The 27,542-nt window shown below is 46.2% G+C and overlaps 1 protein-coding gene across 12 annotated transcripts in view; it reads left to right on the plus strand.

The window, feature by feature from the left end:
* ACACB (acetyl-CoA carboxylase beta) overlaps nucleotides 1–27,542 on the plus strand; it is a 140,861-nt gene that overhangs the window by 25,295 nt on the left and 88,024 nt on the right. For 10 of the 12 annotated variants that reach the window (XM_058281500.1, XM_058281504.2, XM_058281501.2 and 7 more), the window contains 2 exons: nucleotides 528–1,174; nucleotides 25,237–25,369. In XM_058281500.1, coding sequence (XP_058137483.1) covers nucleotides 537–1,174; nucleotides 25,237–25,369 — 771 coding nt within the window. In that variant the 5' untranslated portion in view covers nucleotides 528–536. Of the gene's footprint in view, nucleotides 1–527; nucleotides 1,175–13,275; nucleotides 13,572–25,236; nucleotides 25,370–27,542 lie in introns of those variants that run through there. The other 2 variants (XM_058281511.2, XM_058281510.2) reach the window with 2 other exon arrangements.

A 27,542-nucleotide genomic window follows, 5' to 3' on the forward strand; every position in this document is an offset into this window, starting at 1 on the left:
GTACAATTATCACCACGATCAAATTTAGAACATTTCTGTCACCCCCGAAAGCACCCCCACCCCCACAGCCCTAGTGATCCACTAATCTATGTTCTTTTCTCGATGGATTTGCCTATTCTGGACAATTCATGTAAATGGACTCGTACAGGATGTGGCCTTTTGGGGCTGACTCCTTTCATTTAACATCATGTTTCGAGCTCCATCCAGGGATCCGTTTTATTGCCCAGCAGTATTCCCTTGTGCTGCTATAACTGAGTCCTTCCACACGATCTCATTTGTTCTCCCTCACTTGCACGATTTATGTTGAGCACCTGTTAGCACACCTGAATTAGAGGTGAAGGGCTGAGGTGCAGAGGGGCTCGGGAACCTGCCCAAGGCCACGGAGTGTGGGGAGAACCCTGCCTCTGCTCCCCGCCCAGTGCTCCTCAGCTCGCTCAGACCCCTGACCCCTCGGCCCCACCAGCTCTTTAAGAGAGAAATAGCTCGATTACGTGGGCCCTAAAATGTCTCTCTCTTTCTACTTGCAGATTTTCTGAATGGTCCTACTTCTTTTTCTATCTTGTCTGGTTTTCTCCTGCCTCACCTTTTCCTGGTTAAAAATCTGGGGGACAATGACGGACTCCAAGCTGGTCACCGAGGATAAATGGGAAGCAAGCGTCCTTCAGAGCCAGGAGTGCTTCTCGGACTCGCACAGCTCAGAGCAACCACTGCAGGAAAACGACGACGGCAGCTCACTGCCAACGAGCCCTGAGCAGACCGAGCCAGCCTCCCACAGAGGCCCCGAAGATGCCTCTTGGCAGAGAACTTCCCAGCCACCCCCACACCTGGAGCCCACAAGAAACCACCCCTCCTCCAGTGAGCCGTCGGCCTCCCCAAAACTCCAGACCAATGGGACAGCGGCCCCGGAGGCCCTGGGTACCAATGGCCTGTCCTCCCCAGCCTGGCCCCAGGGTCAGCAAGCCAGATCTCCCAAAGAAGCCAAGAAGCAGGCGCACATCAAAAGGCAGCTCATGACCAACTTCATCCTTGGCTCCTTTGACGACAACTCCTCTGACGAGGACCCTGCCTCGTTCCGAGAGTCTTCCAGGAAGGGCAGCCGGGCTAGCCTGGGGGCCCTCTCCCTGGAGGCTTCTCTGACCACAGGCGAGCCTGAGACCCTCGTCCCCACCATGAGGTAACTGGGAGGGGCCTGCTTCTTCTCCATTCCCTTCTGCTCAGTCAAGCCCTCTGCTGATGTCAGGGCTTCGGGGAGGGTGGGGAGCCTCATACCAAGTAGAAGACACATGCCTTTCCTCCTTTCAAAATCATTTATTGAGCATCTACTGCATGCAGAGGGCTCAGTCTAGTTGGGGAAGATGACCTTGTGTGGATAACTTGTTATAATTCAAGCAGAATGAGCTAAGAGCCACACATGATGATGGGACTCTGGAGGGAAAGGGAGGGATAGCTCTCCCTGGGTCCTGAAGAGACATTCATTCGTTCATTCATTCATTCATTCAACAGGTGTGAAAGCACCCCCTCCACGCTTAATGCCTGAAAAGGAGACACTCAGATAATGTAACCCACACCCATCAATTTCATTGTTGGAAATGAATTCTTATAGGTTCACAAAAGGGGGTCTGTCCCAGGCATGCAATTGGTAGCTTTGTTCTTGTTAGCAACCCTCCTCAACCCCCATCCCCAAATTACAAATATAACACAGGAGTTGCAGGTAGAAATTTTGGGAAAAGCAGGGATGCATGGGGCAGAAGAAAGCACTAATCATAACTCTCCCAGCCAGAGACATTCTCTATGCCTGTTTTAGTGTTCTTTCCTTCCATTCTGTTTTCCTCTCCTGGGAGTGGTGGGATTTTCCTGGTTATTGTTTTAAGCATCTCCTGTACTTTCTTTACCAAAATGAGAAAAAACTTGGATGAGGGGATGGGTTCTTCCATGGTACTCATGTTAACCATGAGCTCTTTAGCCCTGGTTGCTGGAAATGGGAGACAGGGAAAAGAAAAGGATGAAGAAAAAGCAAGGAACTCTACTATCTTCAGGGCAAGACTATTTTGAGTTTCTAGAAGGGTTAAAGGAAGAGAAGTCTTTAAAGTCTTTGGGATCAGGTGGAGCTGGGTTCAGCCCTTGGCTCTGCCCCCCATTCTGTGACCTCGAGTATGGCCTGTCACCTCTCTGGGCCTCAGGCCCTTGTCTGCAAAGTGCTGAAGGGATTAAGTGGGATAACGTTTGTAAGGTGTGCACTGAGTTGGGCTCAGACCAGTTGCCCAGTAAGCAGGAGGTTCCTCCCCAGATCCTTTCCAGGACATGCCCTTTGCCCAGCACTCAGACCTACCCAGAGCTTCCCCACCCCACCTCCTACCTACAGCGTGTACCAATGACCCCATTTATCCCTTCAGACAATGGTACAAGGCTGGTGGTGGATCCCCACTTTATGGATGAGAAACCGAGGCACAGAGGGGCAAACTTCCGTTCCCAGGATCACTCAGCCAGCAAGCAGCAGAGCCAAGTTTCAAGGCCAGGCCTGTCTGAGCGCAAAACCCACGTTCTTTCCACCCCACGGCAGTCTTCTCCCTGCAGTCATCTCCAACTTTTTCTCCCCTCCAGGCCTCTTCCTTTACCCCTGTGTGGCAGGGTTTAGGGAACAGTATTTCATTAAACCAGTTCACCCAAAGAGACAAACGTGAGAGTCCTTGTTAGGAGGGCTCTCCTGTGCAAGGTCAATGGGAGGGATTGGAGAGGTTGGTTTCTCACCATAGCTCCAGCAGGAAAAAAGACGGAAATGATTGCTGCTCTCAGGGAGCGAGGTCCCGGCAGGGCGATGGGAAATGTAAAAACTAGACAGATAAACGGACAAGATAGTTCCAAGTGGGACCGATGCCAGAAAGAAAACAGGGTATGGTGAGGGCTGCTTGGGAGGACCTATTTTAGAAAGGGGTGCTCAGGTCAGAGACGGGCTTTCAGAAGAAGGAATGTTCAAGCTAGACCAGAGTGGTCCAACAGAACATTCCACTCGGATAGAATGGTCTAGAAATGCACTGACCAATCTAGAAGCCACATATTACATGTGGCTGCTGAGCGCTTGAAATGTGAGTAGTGTGGCTGAAGAACTGAATTTTGAGTTTTACTCAACATCAATTAATTTCAATTTAAATAGCCTTGTGCAGACGGTAGCTGCTGTATTGGAGAGTACAGCTCTGGATCTAACAGATGGGAGGGAACCAGTGTGAGTGATTTCTGCTGGTGAACTAAGAAGGCAACAGGCTTGCCAAAATAATAATAATAATAATATCCTTCTTTGCGTATGAGTCTTGGATTCACAGAAAGTTTTGAGGATTAAATGAATGAGTATTTCTAAGGTACTTAGCAAGGGAATAAAGCCCTCAGAAAATAGTAGATTAAAAAATGCAGCAGCACTGCGTCTCTGGCATGTTCCAGCCTGTTGGAAATCACACATATCAAAATGAGGCTGAAATTCTCGTATCTTCTCATAGGGTTTTGGCATCTTGGGGCTCTGAGCACCTCAGCAGCCTGATGTTTGTATTTCACCAGACCTTTTTTTTTTTTAAAGATTTATTTTATTTATTTCTCTCGCCTCACCCCGTTATCTGTTCTCTGTGTCCACTCGCTGTGTGTTCTTCTGTGTCTGCTTGCACCTTGGCAGCAACAGGACACTGCGTCTCTTTTTTTTGTGTCATCTTGCTGCGGCAACTCTCCATGTGTGCAGTGCCACTCCTGGGCTGTGCTTTTTTCATGGGGGCAGCTCTCCTTGCTGGGTGCACTCCCTGCGCATGGGGCACCCCCACGCAGAGGCACCCCTGCGTGGCACAGAACTCTGCATGCAGCAGCTCTGCACATGGCCCAGCTCACCACATGGATCAGGAGGCCGTGGTTAGAACCCTGGACCCTCCCATATGGTAGGCGGATGCTCTATGAGTTGAGCCATGTCTGTTTCCCTCACCAGACAGTTTTGCTCACCGTGACTGGTATGGCCTTGGGCCAACTCTCTGAAAGGAAGTTGTCCCAAATTGTTGCTTCATGGAGGTCACTCCCGGACTCTTTCTCTTACATAGGGTGGATTCTCTTTTCCCTGGGCCCAAAGGTCAAATGTTCTGCTAGATTTTTTGGTGTGGGGCAGAGAGCACTGTGTGGGCAGGTCGACCAGCCAGTTGCCTGCATCTGGCCAGAGCACTGATGAAATGAAACCTGACCCAAAGGCAATTATGGAGAGAAAGAGTCCCTGTCGGTAGACTCCAAAAAACTCTCTGTCTCTTTTTTTAAAGGTTTTATTTATTTATTTTCCCCCTCCCCCCCTCCATTGTCTGCTCTCTGTGTCCATTTGCTGTGCGTTCTTCTGTGTCTGGTTGTATTCTCATTTGGTGGCTCCGGGAACTGATCTGATCCTGAGACCTTCCAGAGTGGGAGAGAGGTGATCATTCTCTTGTGCCATCTCAGCTCCCTGGTCTGCTGCGTCTCTTAATATCTCTCCTCTGTGTCTCTTTTTGTTGCATCATCTTGCTGTGCCAGCTCTTCACGTGGGCCAACACTCCTGTGCGGGGCATCCTCCACGTGGGCTGGCTCACCACACGGGCCAGCTTGCCTTCACCAGGAGGCCCTGGGCATCGAACCCCAGACCACCTAGATGGTAGATGGAAGTGCAACTGCTTGATCCACATCCATTTCCCACAGGAAGCTCTCTTTATGTTATTTTCCCTTATCAACTACCTGGACAAATCTCCTGATGTTTTTGAGACTCCAGGTTCTGCAAAATGAATGCAGGGAGTAGGGGTTTGGATGAGTCCAGCTTTCGGTTCTGATCTATCCCTTCCCCGTTTCACTAAACCTAGGGGAGGCCTGGGGTATTTATTCCAGGACTCTGTGTGCTCATGAAAGCCACAGCAAAGGAGTGATGTGTGTCAGTGGCTCTGCCCCTGCCCCTTGCGGGGAGCCACTTGGCCTCCTGTTCTGCCCTGGCAGGCTACCTCGTGGCCCACGTTGGCCCCTTCCTACCAGGCTGCCAGCTGGGAGGCTGGCTAAGCATCAAATGGAAAATGCAAGTGTTTAATTTTGTGGTTGGGAAGAAAGCTCTTTTTGAAACAGTCTTCAAAGTGGCTTTTCCTTCCCACTGTGACCTCAGCTTTCCAGAACAGCCTCTGTCTCATCCCTGTTCAGGGCCATTGCACGTGTGAACTAGGCCCTCCCAGCAGGATGGGCTTCCCGGCTCCAGGACCTGTGCCCACACTCGGTCTAATGCTCCGCTGTCGCTGTCATGAAATTCTAAACGCTTTTTGAACAAGGAGCCCTGCCTTTTCATTTTGCACTGGGCCCTGCAAATTACGTAACTGGTCCTGTCTGCCCCCAGCTCTTTGATTGGCTGGCTCATCAAAGCCCCCTCCTCATTGGGCCTTCCCTGTCCCCTCCCATCTTTAAAGACTCCCATCCCTCCTCCAGTTTCTTGATCCACAAAACACAACAAGCTCGGAGCTGGGGTATTCCCATTGCAGACTCTGAAGAATATGGTCTTTTTTTTTTAAAAAGATTTATTTATTTATTTAATTTCCCCCCCTCCCCTGGTTGTCTGTTCTTGGTGTCTATTTGCTGCGTCTTGTTTCTTTGTCCGCTTCTGTTGTCGTCAGCGGCACGGGAAGTGTGGGCGGCGCCATTCCTGGGCAGGCTGCACTTTCTTTTCACGCTGGGCGGCGTTCCTCACGGGCGCACTCCTTGCGCGTGGGGCTCCCCCACGCGGGGGACACCCTTGCGTGGCACGGCACTCCTTGCGCGCATCAGCACTGCGCATGGCCAGCTCCACACGGGTCAAGGAGGCCCGGGGTTTGAACCGCGGGCCTCCCATGTGGTAGACGGACGCCCTAACCACTGGGCCAAAGTCCGTTTCCCAGAATATGGTCTTTTAACAGAAGGCAAAAGCAAAGCTGGTGTCCCATCATCTGAGATTCTTTAATTCTTTAAAATCGCTGGAAATGACTCCTTGAGATTAGGTCATTTATTTCCTTATTTATTTATTTAGTTTTTACTTAGTTATTCCCTGTTTCTGCTAGATTGTAAGCTCCATATTTATCATGGCCTCCACTCCCCCCGTCACTGCCAAGCCTAGTACTTGCTCATGGGAGACTTTTAATAAATATTTTCCAAATGCTTGGATAAAATGAGCAACACAAGCTTTCCAAAGACAAAATTCTGCATTCCCAGGGCATGCAAAATAGTTCATCAATGAGCTTGGGAATGGGTGAATGAATGAGTGGATGGATGGGTGGATGGATGAACAGGCGTTTTATTGTTACTCTTCAGTCGCAGTAGAATTTTGTTACCATAAAATTCTTTTGGCATAGATCCTGTGACTTTCCAGACTAGTTCTGGGATTAAACTCTAATTCTGAAATTTTCTTCTATCTTTAATATGGTTACAAAAACTCAACTCGTCCTCTCATTTTTCCCCTGACAAGGGCTGGCTAAGAATAAATACCCAATGACTTTGCATTGTCAGTTCAGCCCCCTCCTCCCCCCCCACCCCCACCTTTCCTAATCCCTCCCCTCCCTTCCCCTCCCCTCTGGGTTCATTTCAGGTCAGGGGGTGGGGGGTGGGACTTGGCCTTTCTTTGGACTGGGAAGCAGTCCCCAAGGGCTGGAATTCCCATGCAACCTTTAGAGATGAAGCTGATGAGAACATTGCATCGTGGCTGAATAGTTGCCCATATACTATTAAATTGAGGTTATAAAAGTCTACTAATGTGATCCCATCTTTGTTTAAAAAGTAGCAGTGGGCTCTAGGGCAAGACCCCTGGGTTCCAAGCCTCCTCTTAGTAGCTTGTGGTCCTGATAGTACCTGCCTAGAGGCTGCTTATGGACTAACTGAGACGGGACAGGCTCAGAATCCCTCAGATGCAGTCCTGAAATAAATTTTTAAAAAATCTGAAACTGAATATGTTTTTATAAGTCGGTGGTAAATTCTTTTAGCAGGAAAGATCATCCTGAAATAATACAAAGCTTTTTATATACTCTTATTTAGCCCACTTTGTATGGATAATCATGCCTTCTGGTGCTGAAATACCAAGATGGTGTGTGACATAAAGCTTTACTTAAAAAAAAAAAAAAGTCCACATTGAGCCCTGGGACATGCTTACAACAGTCACTAGCCCATAGCAAGGACAGAAAAATGTGCCTAATAAACGTGTATGTGTGTATGTCTTGAGAGAATACCTCCAAAGAGGTATTAATCATTGTCTTTCTGTAGTACCATTATAAGTAGATTTAAATTTTGTTCACATTTTCTAGCTTTCTATCTTTTTTATCACCATTATATTAGACTTGAACAATGCTTATAATAAAACATTATTTAAAGCATTGGGAGAAAAAGTGAACCAGTCATCTCACGCCTAGAAAAGGCAGCTGCAGCCTATTCCAGGGTGTGTCCGCATCTCCTGGCAAGATGCTTATAGGTCCCGAGCTCCAGCCCTCCCCAGCCTCCCCAGCAGATGCTGCCCAGAGCCCCTTTTGGGACCTTCTGGTGTTCATTGTTGCCACATAATGGTCCTCGGTGCTCTCTCCTTTTCCTACCTCAGTCTCCAACCCCAAGGGTGGCAGGCTTGGGCTCCTGCAAAGGTGCCTCTGCCTTTCTCCTAACTTGCTCTTTCTATTAGTGGGAAGGGTCAGGGGACCCAGGACAGCCATTCAGCTGTGGGACCTCAGGGATGCCACTCATCCTCTTGGTAGCCGGCCTCGAGGCTCCTAGGACTTTGTGGCTCTAGCACTCTGTGGTTTTGTTCCTTGGTGTGTGGAGGGGCGTGCAGGGGGCTGGGAGATATGGGACGGGAGCAGCTTGACAATTGGAAGCCATGTGTTATTTTAGAACCATTCCTTCTTGGTAAATTACTGCAGATGGGCTGGGTTCTAGGAAGAGTCACGACCAACTCAGGGATGAGAGGGGCAGGTGGAGAAGCTAAGACCTTCCCCATCCATTCCTTGGCTGGGGAGCATTTATTGTAGCGCTGCTGGGTGCCTGTCCCTGGGGCTGTGGATGCTTGAAGTGAGACCCAGCCCCTGTTGCCAGGGAGCCCAGGCCTGGGGGTCTGAGTGCTGGGACTTTCCCCTGTGCTACTTCCCAAACCTCTCATTTCCATGTTGGGGACATTGAGGTAAGAGAGGGTGAGAAAAGCAGACTGGCAGACCCTGGGAAGGCATGAGAGGGTCTGTGGAGTCTGGATATGAAGGAGGTAAAGAAACATCAGGAAAATAGCTCATGCCTGGGACCTGGCAGCACCCTTTCTCCTTAGTAGGATCATGGGTGGGCTTGCCGTGGGAGCATCCGGCTCTTTCTTGTTCATCTGGAGTAGTAAGCAGTTCATAAAACTGCACATGCTCTACAATCTGAATTAGTCTCCAAATGGAATGCCAAGCATCTTTCTAGAAATTATTTATTCATTACTTTATTTAGGAAGGAGCTGGCAGAAGCCCCATTTTAAAAATCTCTTTAGCTACTAAAATATTTTCCAGAAGCTTGGAAAAAGGGGGTGCCTCTCTTTGAATTGTTATATGTTAGAGAAAAACAGCGCTCACTGGGACACAGAGACTGATGATTGCAGGCAGAAAGTTTATTGAGAAGCTCTCCCAACAGAGGGTATCTGAAGAATAGACCTTAGCCCCGCACCGGTATGATGGGGGTCTGAAGAGAGACTTCAGACTGCTCCTGGCAGAGGTGATCATGAATTTATACAGTGTGTCTATAGGTGTAAACATGCTTAGTCAGTGGGAGGGAGTTGGGGCTTGGGTAAGACCTGAGGGTCAATGAGGGGTTGAAGAGGCAGATTCTTTCCCTTGTAGGGTTACTTGGGGTAGTGGGCTAGGAAGTGATGTGTTCTTGGACTGTTAGAGGGGCTGATGAAGCTTGGGTCAGGAGGGAGTAGAGATTCTTACCTCGCCCTGTTCCCTCACCCTGTGGTTTCTTTGCTCTTGTGAGGGAATGGTTGCTTGCTTTTACATACACCCAGGCTATGATTTTCTCAATCAATGATGTGGCTACTGGAGAGGGTTTGCCTTTCTTGTGTCACAGTCTGTTAATCACACACTGAGAACTTTACAATAGGGAACTGCTAACATTCCCAACTCTTTGATATATATAAATATATATGTATGTGTGTGTGATGAGGGACCTGGGGATGTAGGGTGCTGGGCTGCATGGGAGGGTGAGGGGATTTGGGGCATCGGTTCGGTCTCGCTACTTGCTGCTATGAGGGGGTGGAGAGGGGTTCCCTGCCAGCCTGCCCAGTGGGTTTTGGCTTTTGGTCCCGCAGGGGTTGGCACTGCTGTTCACGTAGCAGGAAGACACTGTTTATGGTTTCCTGAGTTGTTGACCGTACAGTTCAATGTATGCACCAGATAAGAAGCTGTAACAGAAAAGGACCAAAAAGAAAAAGAAGCAATATTATCAGTAGTGGTGTTGTAATGGGTAAAAGGATTGATTTTAAGGGTGAGGAAAAATAGGAAAGAAATGAGTATAACCATGATTGATTTCCATAGCTATTGTCTCAGGCCCTCTGAATGATTTCTACATTTTCCTTTAAAATTTTGAGATTTTCTTCTACCTGCCCTGTTCTGTTAACATAGAAACAACACGTTTCATTTATGATTGCACAAGTGCTCCCTGCAACAGCGGTGAGGACACCTAATGCTCTTCTATTTTGTATGACAACCAATGCCGGGCTGTTCATTGCCAATTGTTGTTTGTCTTTGTCCTGCATGGTGGCATTCCAGGATCATTGTAATTGGAGGGAGATATTCAGGATTGCTCGCTGTAACACTGGAATACCTGCAAACCAGTACAGACTGCGAAAGCTGGTGTGTCCTATGCCAGGTTTTTCTAGGATTGGATTACCATGGGCATGATATCCAAATTCTGGGTCTCCTAAAAAGCATCTCTTTTTCTGTTCACCTCGTCATTGAGGCTGAAGTGTGGTTGCAAGAAAAGAGCCAAGGTTAGGTATTTGTACAGAGGAGGCCATATCTGGGGATTTTAGGATGGCGGCATTTGGGATGATACATACCATAGTGCAAGTTCAGTCCATACTGTAGGAAGTGTTATGAGGGGTAAAAGGATTGATTTCAAGAGTGCAGAGAAGTAAGAAAGAAATGAGGAGAGATACGATTGATTTCCGCAGCTGTTGTCTCGGGCCCTCTGAATGATTTCACAACCCCAAGTAACCATGCAAAGGAAAGAATTTGCCTTTCTTTGTGCCACAGTCTGTTAATCATACATTGTGAACTTTTCAGTAGGGAACCTCTAATATTATATTTATGGAATGGATATTGAGGCCTGGGGGAGGTTGGCTATGAAATTAATCCAGGGTTAAGAGCAACTAAAATTTCTTACCTTGTTCCCCTGCTTAAGCATCAGTATCCCATTTTAGAAAACACATTTGTTTCTGCTCTACACGTAACATTTCATATATTGAAAGGTATTATTTTGTTTTATTTTTGTTTTAATAAAAACACATCATATGGGGATGACTCTGTAGATGAGGGAGTGGAAAGAAGCGATTTGCCCAAGGTCACACCCTGGGTGGGGGCAGGGCTGAAGCCATCTCTTCCGAAGGTCTTTCCATCAGGCTGCTACTCACTTGCATGCACATTTTCTTTTTGATTGTGTGTGTGTATTGTGTTGTCCCTGATCTGGGATTTCCCTCTGCAATACCAACAAATTAAATTTAGCCCTTGTTAAGATTGAAAGGAGGGGCTTGCTTGTAGCACAAGGCTGTAACTGGCAGCCAAATTTAAACTGTTACATCAAAAATCTCAACTGCACAATTATCGATGTCTGCATAATGGTCCATAGTTGTGTATATTATTCTTTCCTGCTTACCTTCTCTTCCCTATTAGATAAAACAGGCAGAGAAAAGTCTAAGTTATCACTCCGATGAAACACTCTGATGAAGCAAATAGCCAACCCATTTAAGTGAAATTCCTTTCTTGAGAGCCCAGGGTAAAAGCTCTCTCCCAGGATGTATAAGCAGAGGTGTTAAAATGCTGGCACAGGGTTCCAAGGAGTTTTGGGGTTTTGACAAGAGACTTAAAAAGTAGAGCAGGGAAGCTAATGTGGCTCAAGCAATTGGGCTCCCACCTACCACATGGGAGGTCCCTGGTTCAATTCCCAGTGCCTCCTAAAGAAAACAGCAAGCTGGCAGGTGCAGCAAGCTGACACAACAAGATGATGCAACAAGAGACACAAGAAGAAAAAGTAATGGGACACACAGCAAAGCAAGGAACAGAGGTGGCTCAAGCAATTAGGCAACTCACTCCCATATTGGAAGTCCTAGGTTTGGTTCAAACAATGAAGGGGTGGGAAGAAATAAATAAAATAGATCTTTAAAAAGAAAAAAAAAGTAGAGCAATGCCAGTAAACTGGTGAGCAGAGTTCTTTCTGGTACAATCCTAAGTGATGTTGGGTAGTGTAGGGGTGCTTTGAAATTCCTTCATTTCCTTTTTATTTGCTTTTCATTTTATTTCTGTTTTAATTGTTTTCTTTATATGGAGGTGATTAAATTTAAATTGGGATCATTTGAGTAAGAAGTACTTTTTGGTTTGGGTTTGAAACTGTCAAAAAGAAGCCTAATGTGGATTTCCTTCCTAGAGAGAGTGAAGACAGGGCCATGTAGGACATTCTAGAAATTCTGAAAAAGAATTTTGTTCACCTGTTTTTATTTTTATTATTGTTTTCAGACCTAATGTGGAGATGTTATTTAATATATGGTTAGAGGGAAGCTGACTTGGCCCAATGGATAGGGCGTCCGCCTACCACATGGGAGGTCCATGGTTTCAAACCCCGAGCCTCCTTGACCTATGTGGAGCTTGCCCATGTGCAGTGCTGATGCGCGCAAGGAGTGCTGTGCCATGCAGGGGTGTCCCCCGTGTAGGGGAGCCCCACATGCAAGGAGTGCGCCCTGTAAGGAGAGCCACCAGTGCAAAAGAAAGTGCAACCTGCCCAGGAATGGCACCGAGCTCATGGAGAACTGACACAGCAAGATGACGCAGCAAAAAGGGACACAGATTCCCAGTGCCACTGATAAGGATAGAAACCGTCACAGAAGAACACACAGTGAATGGACACAGAGCAGACAACTTGGGGGAGAGAGGGGGAAGGGGAGAGAAATAAAGGAAAAATAAATCTTAAAATTAAAAAAAAAAAAAAAATATATATATATATATAAAACCAGTGCCCTCACCCAGGGCTATTAAGGCCACTCCAGGGAGTCATTGTTCACATTGTGGCCATGTGATTAGCGCCCCCTGGAGGTGTGGCATTCATTTGCAAACATTAATGTTATTTTTCCCTTGCTTGTTTTTGCTATGCACATATTTACATTTATTATTATTGTAAATGTTTTCTAGGCAGTATTTAGGATCCTTTGTATTTATTATAACTACTTGGAGAAGCATCCATTCATTCAAAGTGGAATCAATTTGGGTTCAACTTTACATTTTGAACCCACTTTACATTTTGCGACCTTAGTTTCCTCTTTTGTATTAAGGCAAGGGTTCTTAACAAGGGATCCGTGAGCTTTAAATTAAATTTAAAAAACAAACCATTATGCTTGTGGGGACATGCTGGTGTGGGCGTGATAAATTTATTAAATAATTCACAATATAGTGTGGACTTAGTGAAGGGTCTGTGGTTTTCCCCTGACCGGCAAAGAGGTCTGTAGAACAAAAAAGGTTAAGAACCCCTGTATTAAGGGGGTAAAAACAGTGGGATTGTTGTGAGGATTAAACAAGACAAAGGCACAAAAGAGCACTCAGTAAATGTTCATTAGTCTCATCAGGGGCTTACTTTGGCTCACTGGACTTAAACCCTCTTCCCAGGCTTCGACATGCTCACTAAAGTAGGTGCGTGAAGCAAACACATACTTAGGGGAAGGGACAAAAGGAGAACCAGAAACGAATCTGGAAGCCCAAAGTTGACTTGATCCCGGGAATTTTTAAAAGGCCTCGGCGATGGTATCTGACTCATTTTAAATTCCCCATGTTTCCCCCCACTTCCCCCTTGTGCATCATATTCAAACATACTATTTGCTTGAGATTTTCCTCCAGTTGCCAACGTGTGAGAACATTCCATCCTAGAATTCGCTTCCCTTAGGGGAGTCGGGGAAGAAAGCAGGCGCGGGGCTTTTAATAGTGCTCCGCCGCTCCCACCCTCCGCTCTCCCTGCCACGGCGCTGCGCCCCGCCGCCCAAGGTCAACGGCGACTCCACGATTGGGCGGCCTGGGGGGCGGGGCCGGGGGCGGGCGCGGCAGTCCCGGGCACTTCCGCGCATTTTGGGATGGAGGAAACGCCGGGCCGGCTTGGGTACCCGCTGGTTGCGGCGGAGCCCCGCCCGAGGCGCTCTGCCACCGCGCCTCCAGCTCTCTGTGGAAACTTGGCTCCTGTGCTGGGCCCCGGGGCCGGGATCTGCTCCGTAGGGTTAGCGGGTGCATGCTGTGCACCCCTGCAGGAGCCCGGGTGGCATTGGCCGGCGGGGCGGTCAACATGAGTCCTGCCAAGTGCAAGGTCTGTTTCTCTGATCGCACAGTAAAGTAAGTAAGCCTATTCCTTTCATAATGGCTGTTTTGAGTTATCTTTTACAAATTTATGCAGACTCCCGCCCCACATACATTTCTCCAGTGACTGTAGGCTGTGTCCTCGTGCCCCTTCCCCCTGTCCCCTGCCCCAAACCCCCGAGGAAAGGCCGGCCTCGGTTTGACCGCTGGGGAGTTGGAGCCCGCCTTGCAAACACGCATGCATTGGCGGGGGAAGAGGAGGGAGGATCGGGCCGGATTTGGCAGTGGCGTTGACTGGAGGCCACCCTCTCTCCTCTCCCCCTTTGCCTTGGGAAAGGTCGTGGTGGTGGAAGGCAGGTCTCTGAACGTCGGTGTTCCTGTGCTCTTCTTGGCCCCCACCTCGTTAATTGCTTTTAATTCGTGTCTTCATTTATTGCATTAAAAAATGAAATGATACTAAGTTGTTGGGAATGTAGAAAATTACAGATAAGTGAAAAGAAACAAAAATAAGCTATAATTCCACCTTCTGTGATTAACAGTTGTGTATCTTTGCAGACTTTTTTCTGTGCAGATGTTTTATTTCGTAAACTTGAGTGATACAGATCATATTGTATGGTCACTTAATTTTTACTCAGTATTAAGTATTCTACCATTAGGGATGGCAATTTATGGCCCACTGTCTGTTTTGTATGGCCTGAGAGCTAAGCATGATTATTACATTTTCAAGTGGTTAAAAGAAATCAAAAGAATACTAGGGGAGCGGATGTGGCTCAAGTGGTTGAGCATCTACTTACCACATGGGAATGGGAGGTCCTGGATTGGTTCCGGTGCCTCTTAAAAAAAATGGAAAAACAAAGCAAAACAAATGAAAAAAAAAAACAACTCAGGGAAGCCGATGTGGCTCAGAGATTGAGTGCCAGCTTCCCACATACAAGGTCCTGGATTCAATCCACAGCCCCTGGTACCTCAAAAACAAAACAAAACAAAACAAAAACTATTTTGTGACACTTGAAAATTAATATGAAGTTCAGATTTCAGCATCCATAAATAAAGTTTTATTGGATCACAGCCATACTCAGTCACTGATGTATTCCATGTGGCTGATGTGTTTTAAATGCAGAATTGCGTAGTTGGACAGAAACCATCTGGCCCACAAAACCTGAAGTATTTACTATCTGGCTCTTTACCAAAAAAGATTGTCAATCCCTGTTCTATGAGATGCTTTTCACCGGGTCCATAGTGTTCCTTTAAATAGGTATACCTTAACATGCAAAACCAATCCCCCATTGATGGATATTAAGGGTATTTCTTGGTGTTTTTGGTTTGTTTGCTGGTAGCTAAGTCTCTGACATAATCTTTCGCCCCTTATTTATGATAATTTTGCCTGGTGCATAAACATTCCCTGTACACCTATGCACAAAGCCTGCCTTTGGGAGCAGAAAGGGACACAGAAATGTTGGGAAACATGACCTCTGCCCTCTAGAAACTGCTGATCCAGGGGAGAGCCTGATCTTATCTCAGTAATTCCTGTTCAAGACAGGTGCAGTAGTAACAGCTTTACCATTTGTGGGGTCCACCATGGGGCCCTAAGTGGGTGCTGTCATCCGCATTTTATTTCCTTTTTAAAAATTTTAATTGTGGAAACATACATACAACACACATAAAATCCCCATTTTACAGATAAGAAATTAAGGCCCTCAGGGCTGGTAATAGCAGAACTGGAATTTGTGCCCAGTCCCTGGGGCTATAGCCTAAAGCGCCCACTCTATAGGCAGCCAGACTCTGCTGCTCTGAGAGAAGCACGAACACCCTACTCAAGTAGAGTCCTTTATCTTTAAAAATAGTACAGTCCCTCCTAGCGTTGGAATACTCAGAAAGCTGCAGGACTGAAGACTAGACAGTTACTGTGATTGGCGGCAACTGGGGGAAGTAGAACCTCGTAGCTGAAAGGGCCTCCCACATTGTTTAGCTCCACAAATGGGGTAGCCAGGGCCCAGAGAGGGTGAGTGACAGACAGACAGAAGGATGGCTGGACCTTCAACAGCCTTCTGGAAAACCCTCCTTGGAGCGCTGACTGCCGAGTCTGAGCAAAGTTCCAATAGAGGGCTGGGGACCTGGGATTTGGTCTTTTTTGTACACTTTTCCAAACACTTATGTCCTAGTGTGTACCCAGATCAGGCCATGTGGTCTGCAGAGGTTATGTATAAATCTTCAGTCACATTTAATTGCACATTTTCATCCAAAAGATGACATTTCGCACACCCCTTTAATCGGAAAGAATAAACTTGCAAGAAATTGTAATGGTCCTGGCAAATCCAGAACACAAAGTCACCATATTTATAATAATACAAAGAGGCTTTATTTGGTGTCTAAATTGTGCATCTCTTAGCTTATAAAGTTGGAGGTGGTAAGAAAGATGGAATTAGACAACCTAATTCTGCCACTTAGTTGCTGCGTGTTTTTGAGCAAGTGCAGTCCAACCTTTGAACCGTGATCTGTTACTGTGTATAATCATAGAATAGAGAGCCTTTCTTGGGACTGTCTGGCCCTCCAGCCAGCACTGAGTCTGAAACTCAGCTCTGGGGAGGGGCTGGCCTTGAGGTCTGGCCTTGGTCAGCACGACCGTCTGCATTAACTGCTAACAGTGAAGCTTTCTGGAGTGAAGAGGTTTGGGGATCCTGTCCTGGAGGCCATGACCATCCAGCTAAAATTAGCCCAAACTACTAAGTAGGCAAGATCCCAAAGGCTGAAGGTGTCCCTCCGAGGGTGAAAGATGTTAGAGTTCAGAGAACGGGGCCGTGACTGCAGGTGAGAATGCTTGGTGGAGGGCTTCTTGGGGGAGGCTTGAGTGGAGTAGGAGGAAATGAGTTGGGGAGGGAGAGAAAGAAGAGTCTTGTTTTCAGCGAACTCTATAAAACCCTGTTAGAGTGTAGGCATTGGTGTGAGAATTCTGCTCTGAACTATGGCAAGCCGCCTATATTGAAATGTTAGGTTTAGTTAGTCAGGGGTGGGAGGTATATTTTTAACTTTTTATTTTGAAATAATTTAAAATTTACAGTGCAAAAACAATACCACCCCAGACAGAACTCCACATAGCCCATCCCCCAAATACCCAGATCTATCAAGTTTAACATTTTGCTACCTTTGCCCTTTGCTGTATCATTCCATCTATCATCTATCTATCTTTACTTCCATCTATCCATCTATCTAGTTTCTGAACATTTAAGAACAGGTTGCACACATCATACTCCTCAAACACATAATACTTTCATGTACGTCTGCTACAAACAAGGATATTCACTTGTGTAATCATCTTAAGTGCAGTTGTTAAGTTTAAGAAATTGAACATTAATATAAAACTTAATGTATACATTCCAATTTTTTCTTATGTCCTAACAGTGTCCTTTTGAGCCTTTTCTCCTCCATTTCTAGAGCCTATCCTGTATCATGTATTGTTTAATGGTCATTATCTCTTTAATTTCTTTTTCTTTTATTTTTGTTTGTGGAAACATATATACAATTTAAATCTTCCCATCCCAACACCTCCCAAGCATACCATTCAGTGGCATTTTCTCATTCACGATGTTCCAGTACCCTTACCACCATCCATTACTAAAACTTCTTTCCCTAAATCAGAAACCCTCACTCATTTTGCATTTGCTCTCTTTTGCCCCTGCCCCCTCCACCCCTGGTAACCTGTACTCTACTTTCTGTCTCTATGAATTTGCTTATGCTCCAGTATTTTCTTTGTGGTTACCTTGGGGCTTACATTTCATACCCTAAATCTATCACAATCTTGTTTGCTTTGATACCAACTTCATTTCAAAGGTGTATGCTAACTATGTTCTTCTGCACTGCAGTTACACCAGCTTTATGTTGTTGTTGTCATAACTTATATATTTATACATTAAATATGTATATTTAATGTTTTGAGTCCAAAATCATTGATCTATCATTACATTTTATGCATTTGCCTGTTAGATCCTGTAGGAAGTAAAAAGTGGAGTTATAAATAAAAAATACAATAGTACTGCTATTTATTTTTACCCATGTCATTATCTTTACCAGAGAGCTTTATTTTTGTGGCTTCAATCAGTTGCTTAGTGTCCTTTCCTTTCAACTTGTAGAACTCCCCTTAGCATGTCTAGTAGGGCTGATCTTGTGGCGATGAAGTCCCTCAGCTTCATTTATTTGGGAATGTCTTAGTTCCTTCATTTTTGAAAGTTTTGCCAGATATAGAATTCTTAGTTGGCAGTTTTTTGCTTTCAGCACTGTAAATATGTCTTCCCACTGCTTTCTTGCCTCCATGGATTCTGATGAGAAATCGACACTTAATCTTGAAGTACTGGGGATTGAACCCAATACCTCGTACATGCGAAGCAGGCGGTCAGCCACTGAGCTTCACCCACTCTCTTGACACTTAATCTCATTGTGGCTCTCTTGTACATGACACTTTACTTCTCGCTTGTGGCTTTCAGATACTGTTTATCTTTGACAGTTTATACCATGGCGCAGTGTGGGTCTCTTTGGGTTTATCCCATTTAGAGTTAGTAGAGCATCTTGGATGTGTCTTTCATTAAATTTGGGAAGTTTTGGACATTATTTCTTTGAATATCCTCTCTGCCCTTTTTTCTCTCTCTTTTCTTTCTGGAACTCCACAACGTTTGTATGGGTATGTCCTACAGCCAGCAATCCCTGTTAAGAGAGCCCTGGGAGCTGCTTTCTACACACAGGGTGCCACCAGCAGATTGGGCCAGGCATACATGCTCCCAGTATGTGCACGAGGGTCATTCTGCTCCCTCCAGAACCAGGACCAGGGAGCTGTATTGGATGCATGGGCTGGCTCTGCACTGGTATGGGAGGGGCCAGCCAAAGTGTCATGAGATCCTATGGCTTTTAAGTGGGCTTTTTCTGGATTTGATGCTTAACCTCTTACTGCATTCCCTTTACTGTTTTCTGGAGTATTTTGAAAGATGTTTCTGCCAGTTGTTGCTGGTTGTTCAAAACCAGCATGGAGGGCTGGAGCCTTGAGGTGTCGCATGCCACCATCTTGATCTGGGATCTGTTTTAAAGCTCTTCAGATGATGACAGCCTGTGCAGTCAAGATCAGAAACCCTGTGTTGGAAACTGCCTAGCTTAGGGGTCATCAGATAGTCTCTGTCACGACTACTCAACTCTGCTGTTACAGGGTGCAAACAGCCATAAGCAATCCATAAATGAATGGGCGTGACTGTGTTCCAGTTCTACTTTGTTTACAGACACTGAAATTTGAATTTTCCTATAATTTTCATGTGTCACAAAATATATTAGCTTGTGATCTTAACAAAAAGCAGGTGGTGAGCTGGATTTGGCCCTTGGGCCATCACTGGCTGACCCCGGGCCTAGCCTAAGTGGCCATCCCAGGAGGCATTGAGGGGGCAGGTGGCCTGAGAAATTTTCAAGGGTTCATTCATCTGGGAGCCAGGTTTGGTGCTGTCTGAAAGATAAGTTCAAAGTTATCAGCCTTTCCTGGTACATGTAATGTCCTTTCTTGCTGATTTGCTTGGCAATGTTATTAAGATACAAGCTGCAAAAGGTGCTTAAAAGGTATCTTCACTCCCATCAGCTCACCAGCTCTCTGCAGCTGAGCTCACCAGCCCACTATTGCCATCTTTATTTTACAAAAAGGAAAGAGGGTAAGGGATTTCGCGTAGAGTATGGATCTCTGGGCCACATCCTGATGTTCCCACTTCTGGGCTCCTGTAATAGCAGCTCCTACAGAGAGCCATGGTGCTACCAACGTGTCCCAGCCTCATGATCATAGCCATGGACACCAGACCTAGGAGGCAGAAGCTATTGTTACTAATATTTCCACTCTTTGAGGGCATTCAGACACAGAGTATTGAAGTAACTTTCCCAAGATGACACATATCTGGTGGATTCCAGATTCAAAGTTTGGGAGGATGGCTCCATTCTACCAGTCCAGTAGAGGCTTGACACTCTTGGCATCTGGGGCCAGATCATTCATTGTTGTAGGGGCCGTCTTGTGCATTGTAGAATGTTGACCAGCATCCCTGGCCTCTACCCACTGGAGGCCAGAAGCACCTCCCAAGTTGAGAAAACCAAAAATGTCTCCAGATATTGCCCATTGACCTCTGGGGAGCATTATTTTCCTCCCGGTTAAGAACCACTGGGGGTTACATCGACTCCCTCTTAAGTGCAGGTACTTGGTTTTAAAAGGCAGTAGAGGTGTGTCCATTTATCTCAATTATCTTATCTTTCTGCCTTAAAATTAGATTCTAGGGGTCAGGTAGGTTTGGACTGGAAGCACAGCTCTGCCACTTGTCATCTGTGACTTGAGGTCAATCCTTTGGCCTCTCTGAACCTCAGTTCCTTATTGTGAAAGGAGATGACAGCCTCCACTACACAGGGTTGTGGAGATTGAGAAGTCCCCTGTGTCTGAGCCCTAGCAGGCTCTTTAGAAAAGATTCCCTCCCTTCCCAATGTAGTTCTGTCTGGTCTTGTGCCCAGGCAGCTGACCATGTTTGGTGTTCGGCTGACACTATCTGTTGAATGGTTGATTGCACCTGAAGCCATTTCCAAAGTCACCATGAAATGTTTCAGCCCCTACACTTGCCAAGCTGCCCTGTAAGGACACGGTTTAGTGTTAGGGCTGATGGCCCAGCAACACTCCTGCTTTGGTTGATCCTCCTTCACCTGGAGCCAGTGCCAGGTGAAGGTCAGCCCTCTAGAGCCAACATGTGTTTGCCTCCAAGTTTGTCAAAAACAGATAAAAATAGCCACTAGCTTGGAGACCAGTTCCAGAAGCATTGTGTGTTGACTTACCCAGTGTGCTTTACTTGGTTTGTGGCCCACATTTAGGAGAGGCTTAGCCACCAGTTTTGATACCAAAATGGTGGCTGCAAATGGTTTTTCCCAGAGTATAAAATGGTGTTTTTCTAGTGGTTGATATTTTTTGTTGTTGAGCTTTAGGTCAAATTGTGAGTTTTAATGTTTGTTTGGGTTTTTTTGCATATGGAAATGGCCTTCTCAGACTTTTGAAACCAAAGGATCAAACCAGCCAGTTCCAGGGAATACCAAGGAAGGAATGGGCAGAGGGAAGGACGGGGATAAGGCCCTGGGTATCATGGAGCAAGGGCAGAGGAAAAGCTTGCTGCTGTAATTGGTTAGGTTGGGAAATTCAGCAGTCCATGATTCTCTTGGCATTGAAATAATAAAATAGTGTTTACTGTGCACCAAACACTTGTCTATTACCTCCTATGTATTGATTTACATCTTATTATCCTGACTTCACAGATGAGGAAACCCAGTACCTTGCCCAGTGGACACTGGAGTGGCCGTAGCTTTGGGTATCCCTATTAAATAACTGATCATTTTTTTTTTGTATTGAAAAGAATATATCATTGCAGAAAATTTAGAAATTATAGACTAAGAGAAGAAGACAGAAATCATCCATAATTCAATCATCCTAACTGCTATTAACCTTTGGTGTCTATTTCTCTAGATCAGGGGTTGGCAAATTCTGGCCCTCAGGCCAAATCCGTCTGTTTTTGTAAATGAGTAAGTTCTTAAAAACAAATGGAATGTATTATAACATAATAAAAGCACTGTTTGCATTTGCAAGATGATATTAACCTTCCAAAGTACTTTTCTAAGTCCTTTTTTATCTCAGCAGCTCCATGCTAGGAGGTATACAAGAAATCTGCTTGCATGTTATGGGAGACAACAAAGGCTGTCTCAAGGACCAGAAATCCTTAGTTCATTCATTCATTCACTCATTCAGGCACCATGATTAAACCCAGTTGAATGAAGGAGATCTTGTTTGAAAATAGATCCCCTGTTACTTGTGACTGTAAACATGGGGGCTTCTGCCATTCATTTCTCATTTTGTTCCCCTGGCCTAGAGTCCATTTCTTCATCTCTTACTTCTGTGGCTCCCAGTGTGGAGGGAGTAAAGCCCTCTACAGGTTTGTAGAAGGCTTTTCCCTTAGCTTAGTCTTTTCTCCAGGGGGGAGGACAGAGAGAACTATTTTGAACACAGAGACTTTATATGGGAGAAAACACCCACACCCAACATTTCCAACCTGTGGCATGAAAGAGAAGGTTTGGGGTGGTAAAGCTCAAGGCCTGCTGATTTGCTGGGTGACCCTTTACCTAGCTGGGGCTCAGTTTCCCCATCTGTAAAATGGAATTACTTTTCCTCAACTACTTATTTCCTTTCAGCTTTGCTGTTTCCTGCTCAGACAAAACATTGGTTTGTCTAGTCTACTGTAACAAGCTATTATAAAGCTTGACAAATATATGGTGGCACACCTGGATCAATCAGTTATTCACCAAAATGTTGGGTCTCTGGACCAGCCCTATCCTCCCAGGAGGTCCTATGACATAGTCACTGGACACAACTCTGTGTGGTTAGCCTCTAACCTAATACTTGGAAGACATAGCCTTAGCTTGAATAACCTATTACCGGATTAAGATGCTAGCTCAGCGTACATACCCGATTCTTCTGTCAAAACCCAACTAGATGACAGCAATGGGCTTTTTTTCTTGGGAGATAGAAACCCCTCAAGATGGGGAGAACGGGAGGGGAGATTAGAAACTACGTTTTTAAAGCTAGAAAGCAGGTGAACAAGTGGTAACTGGCTTAGCAGTACCAAGAAAGCTGAATCCCAGAGCAGCATTAAGGAAGGCTGAGAACTTTCTGGATTCTTCTTCAGAACCCACAAAAGGTACAGGATCTGGCACCATTGGGTACCTCTGGAACTTAGGGTGAAGGAGGTCATGGGGAGGGGGTACCAAAAGGAAAAGGATTAGATAAATGAATCTGAGATGGCCTCCCTCTTTGTGTGTGGGAATGCATTTCCACCGCAGCAGAAGGAAGGCACTTCCGTCTCTAGTGAAGGAAAAACAGAGTCTTGGAGCTATGGAGTTGATAGGCACAGCTGAGGGTGGAAGGCCTGAATCCCAAACGGGATTCCCCCACCCCCAGTCCTGTTCTCCCTGGTCTCTGGCTGACCTTGAAACTCAAGGCAGACCTGAAGACTTTGCTTGGGGCAATCAGACCAGCTCCGGAGGAAGCTGCTAAAGATACTGACACCGGGCTTCCCTAGCAAACAGCTCTCCTAGATCAGCCCACATTTAAGCATGGGGTCATCCAGCCCTACCCACAGGCTCAGTACTTCAGTTCCCACTCTTAATCATGCCACATACTAAACATTTGAGTAGTTACTAATATGGAAGACAGGGTCCAAACAAACAAAAAAATGGGCACAAGAACTTTTGAAGAAACTGAAACCATGCTAGCAGAAGAGAACTTTAAAAAGCCAGCGTTATTTTCTCATAGAGGGCAGAGTGTATATTGTGTATGTAAGAACAGGATGCTATAAAAGACTGAACATATATAGACCAAAAATAAGCTTTTGGATGTTAAAAACATGATAGTAGAAATGAAAATTCAGTGGTTAGAAAAGATTGATGGAATTGCTGAGAAAGTAGAAGAAAAGAGAGAAAATAGGGGAGGGGAACATACAAAAATTAGAGGGCCAGTTCAGGAATTTCAACATCCAAATAATAAGACTTCTAGAAAGAAAAGAGAAAAGAAGGCCAGGAAATCAAAATCACCAAGGAAATATTTGAGAACAATTTCCCAGGATCTGTTTCCAGATTGAAAGAACCTGACAGGTTCCCAGCCTCGTCGATGGACTCAGACCCATCCCTGAACATATCACTGTGAAGCTGCAGAAGATGGGGACAAAGAGAAGATCCTGTCTGCTTCTGGATGAGAATAAAACAGGTCAACTACAAAGGATCAGGGATCAGGAGAGCTCTGGTTCTAGCATCCCTGGAAACTAGAACACAATGGGACGAAAGCTTCCAGCACTCTGAAGGAGAAGGCTTTCCCTTCTAGAATTCCATACACAGCAAAATGATAGGGTCAGATATGAGGGCAGAAGAAAGACATTTTTAGAACATGCTACTTCAGAAAGCTTCTGGAGTAAACCAAAGAAGAGCAACACATGGGAGCTGGGAAACAGGAGTTCCAACTGTAGACTCCAAGGGAATCTCCAGAATGATGGTTGCCAGGGAGCCCAGTGCAGCCAGGAGCAGGACAGGCACTCGAGGTGTCATTGTCATGTGCCCTGCCATTGGGCCATCCCTTTCATCAGATGAAACTACTGGAGGATATGCCCCAGCAAAACAAGGGAGAACTCCAAGAAAGAAGGAGCCACGAGATCCCTCAGTGTAGGAATCCAACCCCAGAGGAAAGGCCAAGGGAATCCTAAGGTTGTCAGCCAAGGGAAACCTCAGAATGGTGGTTGTGTAGGAGACCTAGAGAAGAGCCAGTATAGATGAAAGGAGAATGGAGGCCTCCAGGCTACAGAAAAAAAAAAAAAAAAAGAACCCATCAATTTTCTTATGCCTATTGGAGGCTATTGGAGGAAGGGAAGAAGTGGAGTGAATTAGCAACAGGTGCAAGGAACACTCTGTAATTGGGAAAAAAATCATTAACCTCCAGGAAAAAATCAAGAAAGAAAGGAAAGAAAACCTTGTATACTGTAGCACTCATCTGTGAATAATGATCACAGACTAATGAAAACACTGAATACCAAATTTCCCAACTTACAGTCCTGCTCCATTGAGAGGCTGAAGGAAGGGAAGTGGATGGGATGGCCTTGTAAGAGAGCTAAACCCTTGTCAGAATGGGAAGGTCAAGGATGGGGTGATTTCCTCTGGCATGGGAGACTAGAAGGATGGGACAAGGAGTCTTGATTTTTTTTTTTAATCTCAATTTCGTTACATACTTTCTTTTTTAAAGATTTATTTATTGTTTTATTTCTCTCCCCTTCCGCCGACCCCTAGTTGTCTGCCCTCTGTGTCCATTTGCTGTGTGTTCTTCTGTGAACACTTCTATCCTTAGCAGCAGCACCGGGAATCTGTGTTTCTTTTTGTTGCATCATCTTACTGTGTCAGCTCTCCATGTGTGCAGCCCCATTCTTGGGCAGGCTGCACTTTCTTTCGCACTGGGCGGCTCTTCTTATGGGGCATACTCCTTGCACATGGGGCTCCCTTATGCAGGGGACACCCCAGCGTGGCACGGCATTCCTTGCGCACATCAGCACTGCGCATGGGCCAGCTACATATGGGTTAAGGAGGCCCGGGGTTTGAACCGCGGACCTCCCATGTGGTAAGCGGACACCCTATCCATTGGGCCAAGTCTGCTTCCCTGTATTTTCTTATTTAAATGTATTTTCTTCTTGGTTTTCGGGTTTTAAAATTTTGAAATATACATTGGAAAAGTACATGAAAGATATAAATATGGTTCAACGGATATGTCTGCAGTATTAGAATGTAGCCGTCACCCAGGAAAAGGAGGCCCTGTGGATGTCCTGCCTGATCGTAAACTCCCGCTCCTGTTTTAAAAATTTTTTTAATACTGAGTTTCTAAATGATGGGCATGTAAAGTAAAAATAAGGTTAAAAATCTAAATGTACACCTCAGGTTAGGTAAGGGATCCCTCCTGCTTACTTTGTACGCTGGGCTCTGGAGAAGGTGCTTTCTGTCTCTGAGTCTCTGATATGTTTCAAGATCTCTGGGGCAGAAGGCAAAGCAGAAGAGTCTGGTAGGCTTGGGCTTCTCTGCTGACCTGGATTTTGTAGGCACAGGGCTCCCTCCAATGCAGGTGTCTCTCTTCCCTCCGCAGGCCAAGCATGTCAGGACTCCACCTGGTGAAGAGAGGACGAGAACACAAGAAGCTGGATCTGCACAGGGACTTCACCGTGGCTTCCCCAGCTGAGTTCGTCACACGCTTTGGAGGGAATCAGGTCATCGAGAAGGTACAGCTGTGTCCCGGCACTCTCCCGCTTCAGGCTTGTTCCTTACGTGGCACAGAGGGGCCAGAGCTGCCCTTTGGTGAGCACTTGACTTGCCTGAGCTTTCCCCCCTCAACAATATCCCATGCCACGGGTGTGGTACCCTGTTTCTTAGAGATGGAGAGCGAGGCCCCCGAGCATAACTAGGAGGCTCCAGCAAAAGAGCCTGAGCTTTCCTGAAAGATGCCGCTCTCTATATTATCAGGAGGCAAGTATTAAACACAGCTCCCTTCCGAGATTTACAGCCTCTTAAGAGGAGAGCAGAGTTGTGGGTACTCCTACAGGACCGAGAGGGCACAGTTTACTAAAATGTACCATTTACAAAGGCTTTTCACATTTTTCCCCATTCCATCCCGTTAAGGCCCTGGGCCACGCACTGTTAGGATTATTCCTGTTGTATTCATGGAGAAGCTAGGATTCAGAGCCTTGACATTGGGTCCTCCAAGGTCATGTAACTAAGATGTGGTGGAGCCAGGGTTTGAATGTAGTTCTGTTTGACTGTTGGTGCTTTGTTCCTTTCCATTCCTCTTAAAGTTTAATGGTACTTAAGGGTGCTTGCTTAAGGGTTAAGTGGTTACTTATGGTAGGTGGTAAAGATAATACTGCTGCAGCAGCTCCCGTTCATTCTGTTATGTGACCACCCACATGGCGATCTATAAATGGGTATTATTTTACTCATAAGGAAACAGGTTCAGAGAGGGGAGGGAACTAACCCAGGTCTTGGAGGTGGCAAGTGGAGGAGCTGAGATTTGAACCCTAGCTATTGGATTCCAGAGCCCATGCCCTTAACCCCAGTGCGGTGAGTGGTAGAGACTGACCCTGGTTCCCAGACGTGGGTGCCTTCACTCTTGCTGGTTAAAAATACAGATTCTTTTGCCTTGCCCATGACCCTTGGGTTGAGAAGCTCCTGGGTGGGGATCCAGAAACTGCACTTTTGCTGCCCTTGCCAGGAGACTGTTTTGCAGCCAGTCCCACTGGTGGCTGGCCGGTCCATGGGAGCTGAGAGGCTGGGTGGCCATAGAAGAGCCTCCTCCTGCAACACTTGCACTTTCTGGCTTAGGAGTTGACCTTAGCATGCCTTCTCTTTCAGACTTCTTGTGGGAAAGCTGCAGCCATGGAGACTAGAACAGCAAGCTTGGCTGCAGCTGGCCTTTTCCCCCTGGAACCCCCAGAGCATGCTAGAATAAATGGGGTCAGAAGGAAACTGGGCCATGGTGGGTCATCCAGCAGTCCTTCCCTCTTGACCAAGCTCTGCTTTGGTAATAAGATTGAGAAAGCCAAAGCACAGTTGTTTCATCATCTCTTCCCAAGAGGCATTGATGAAAGGAGAGAAAGAGCGCTGAACCTGGAGCCAGGCAGAGCCTGTCGTGGCCACTGGCAGCATGTGAGATCGGCCTCAGTTTCCCCTTCTGTAAAATAGAGATGATCACATCCCAAGTCTCTAACCAGACTCGTCCTTCAGCGCTGTCTTGAAGATTAGACAGAAATGGAGGGGTCCTTAAAATTATTAAGTTGCTATGTAAGTTGGAGCTTTGAAGCTGTACATCTGATTTTTTTTTTTTAGCAAGCAAACTGGAGCTTGTTTTTTTTTTTTTTCTTAGCAACCAAGCCAGGAGGTCAGCAAGTCCAGCCTTCTCAGGTGAAGGGGAAGCTCAGAGAGTGAAGGTGTCTGCCTAGGGCCACACAGCAAGTTCATGACAACCTGGGGTTGAAAGCAGGGCCCCTTCTGGTGCTCGGTGCTGCTGGGGACAGCCAGCATTGCTGCCTTGCCTCTTCACAGCTGGGGGACCTTAGCCTTCAGAAGCAGGGACAGTCACAGGGGCAGTTGGGAGCACAGGTCAGACTGTGCAATAAGGTAGATCTGGCCTCGAGCCCCAGCGCTGCCGCCTACGAGCCCTGTGACCCTCGGAAGCACCTCAACTCCTCTCCGTCTTGTTGTCTTTAACCCCCAAGTAGGGGTACCCTCTTACACAAGGCTGTCGTGAGGATGAAATGAAACAAGGCAGGCATGATACTTGCACCGTAGCTTGGCAACTACTAAACTCTAGAAAAATGTTGAAGGTGGTTGTGATGGCTCCAAACAAAGGAATCAAAACCGTCCAGCCATCCATCCGTTTATTTGTTCATTCATCTGTTC

The sequence above is a fragment of the Dasypus novemcinctus genome, chromosome 19, assembly GCF_030445035.2.
Source record: "Dasypus novemcinctus isolate mDasNov1 chromosome 19, mDasNov1.1.hap2, whole genome shotgun sequence".
NCBI classification, from domain to species: Eukaryota; Metazoa; Chordata; class Mammalia; order Cingulata; family Dasypodidae; genus Dasypus; species Dasypus novemcinctus.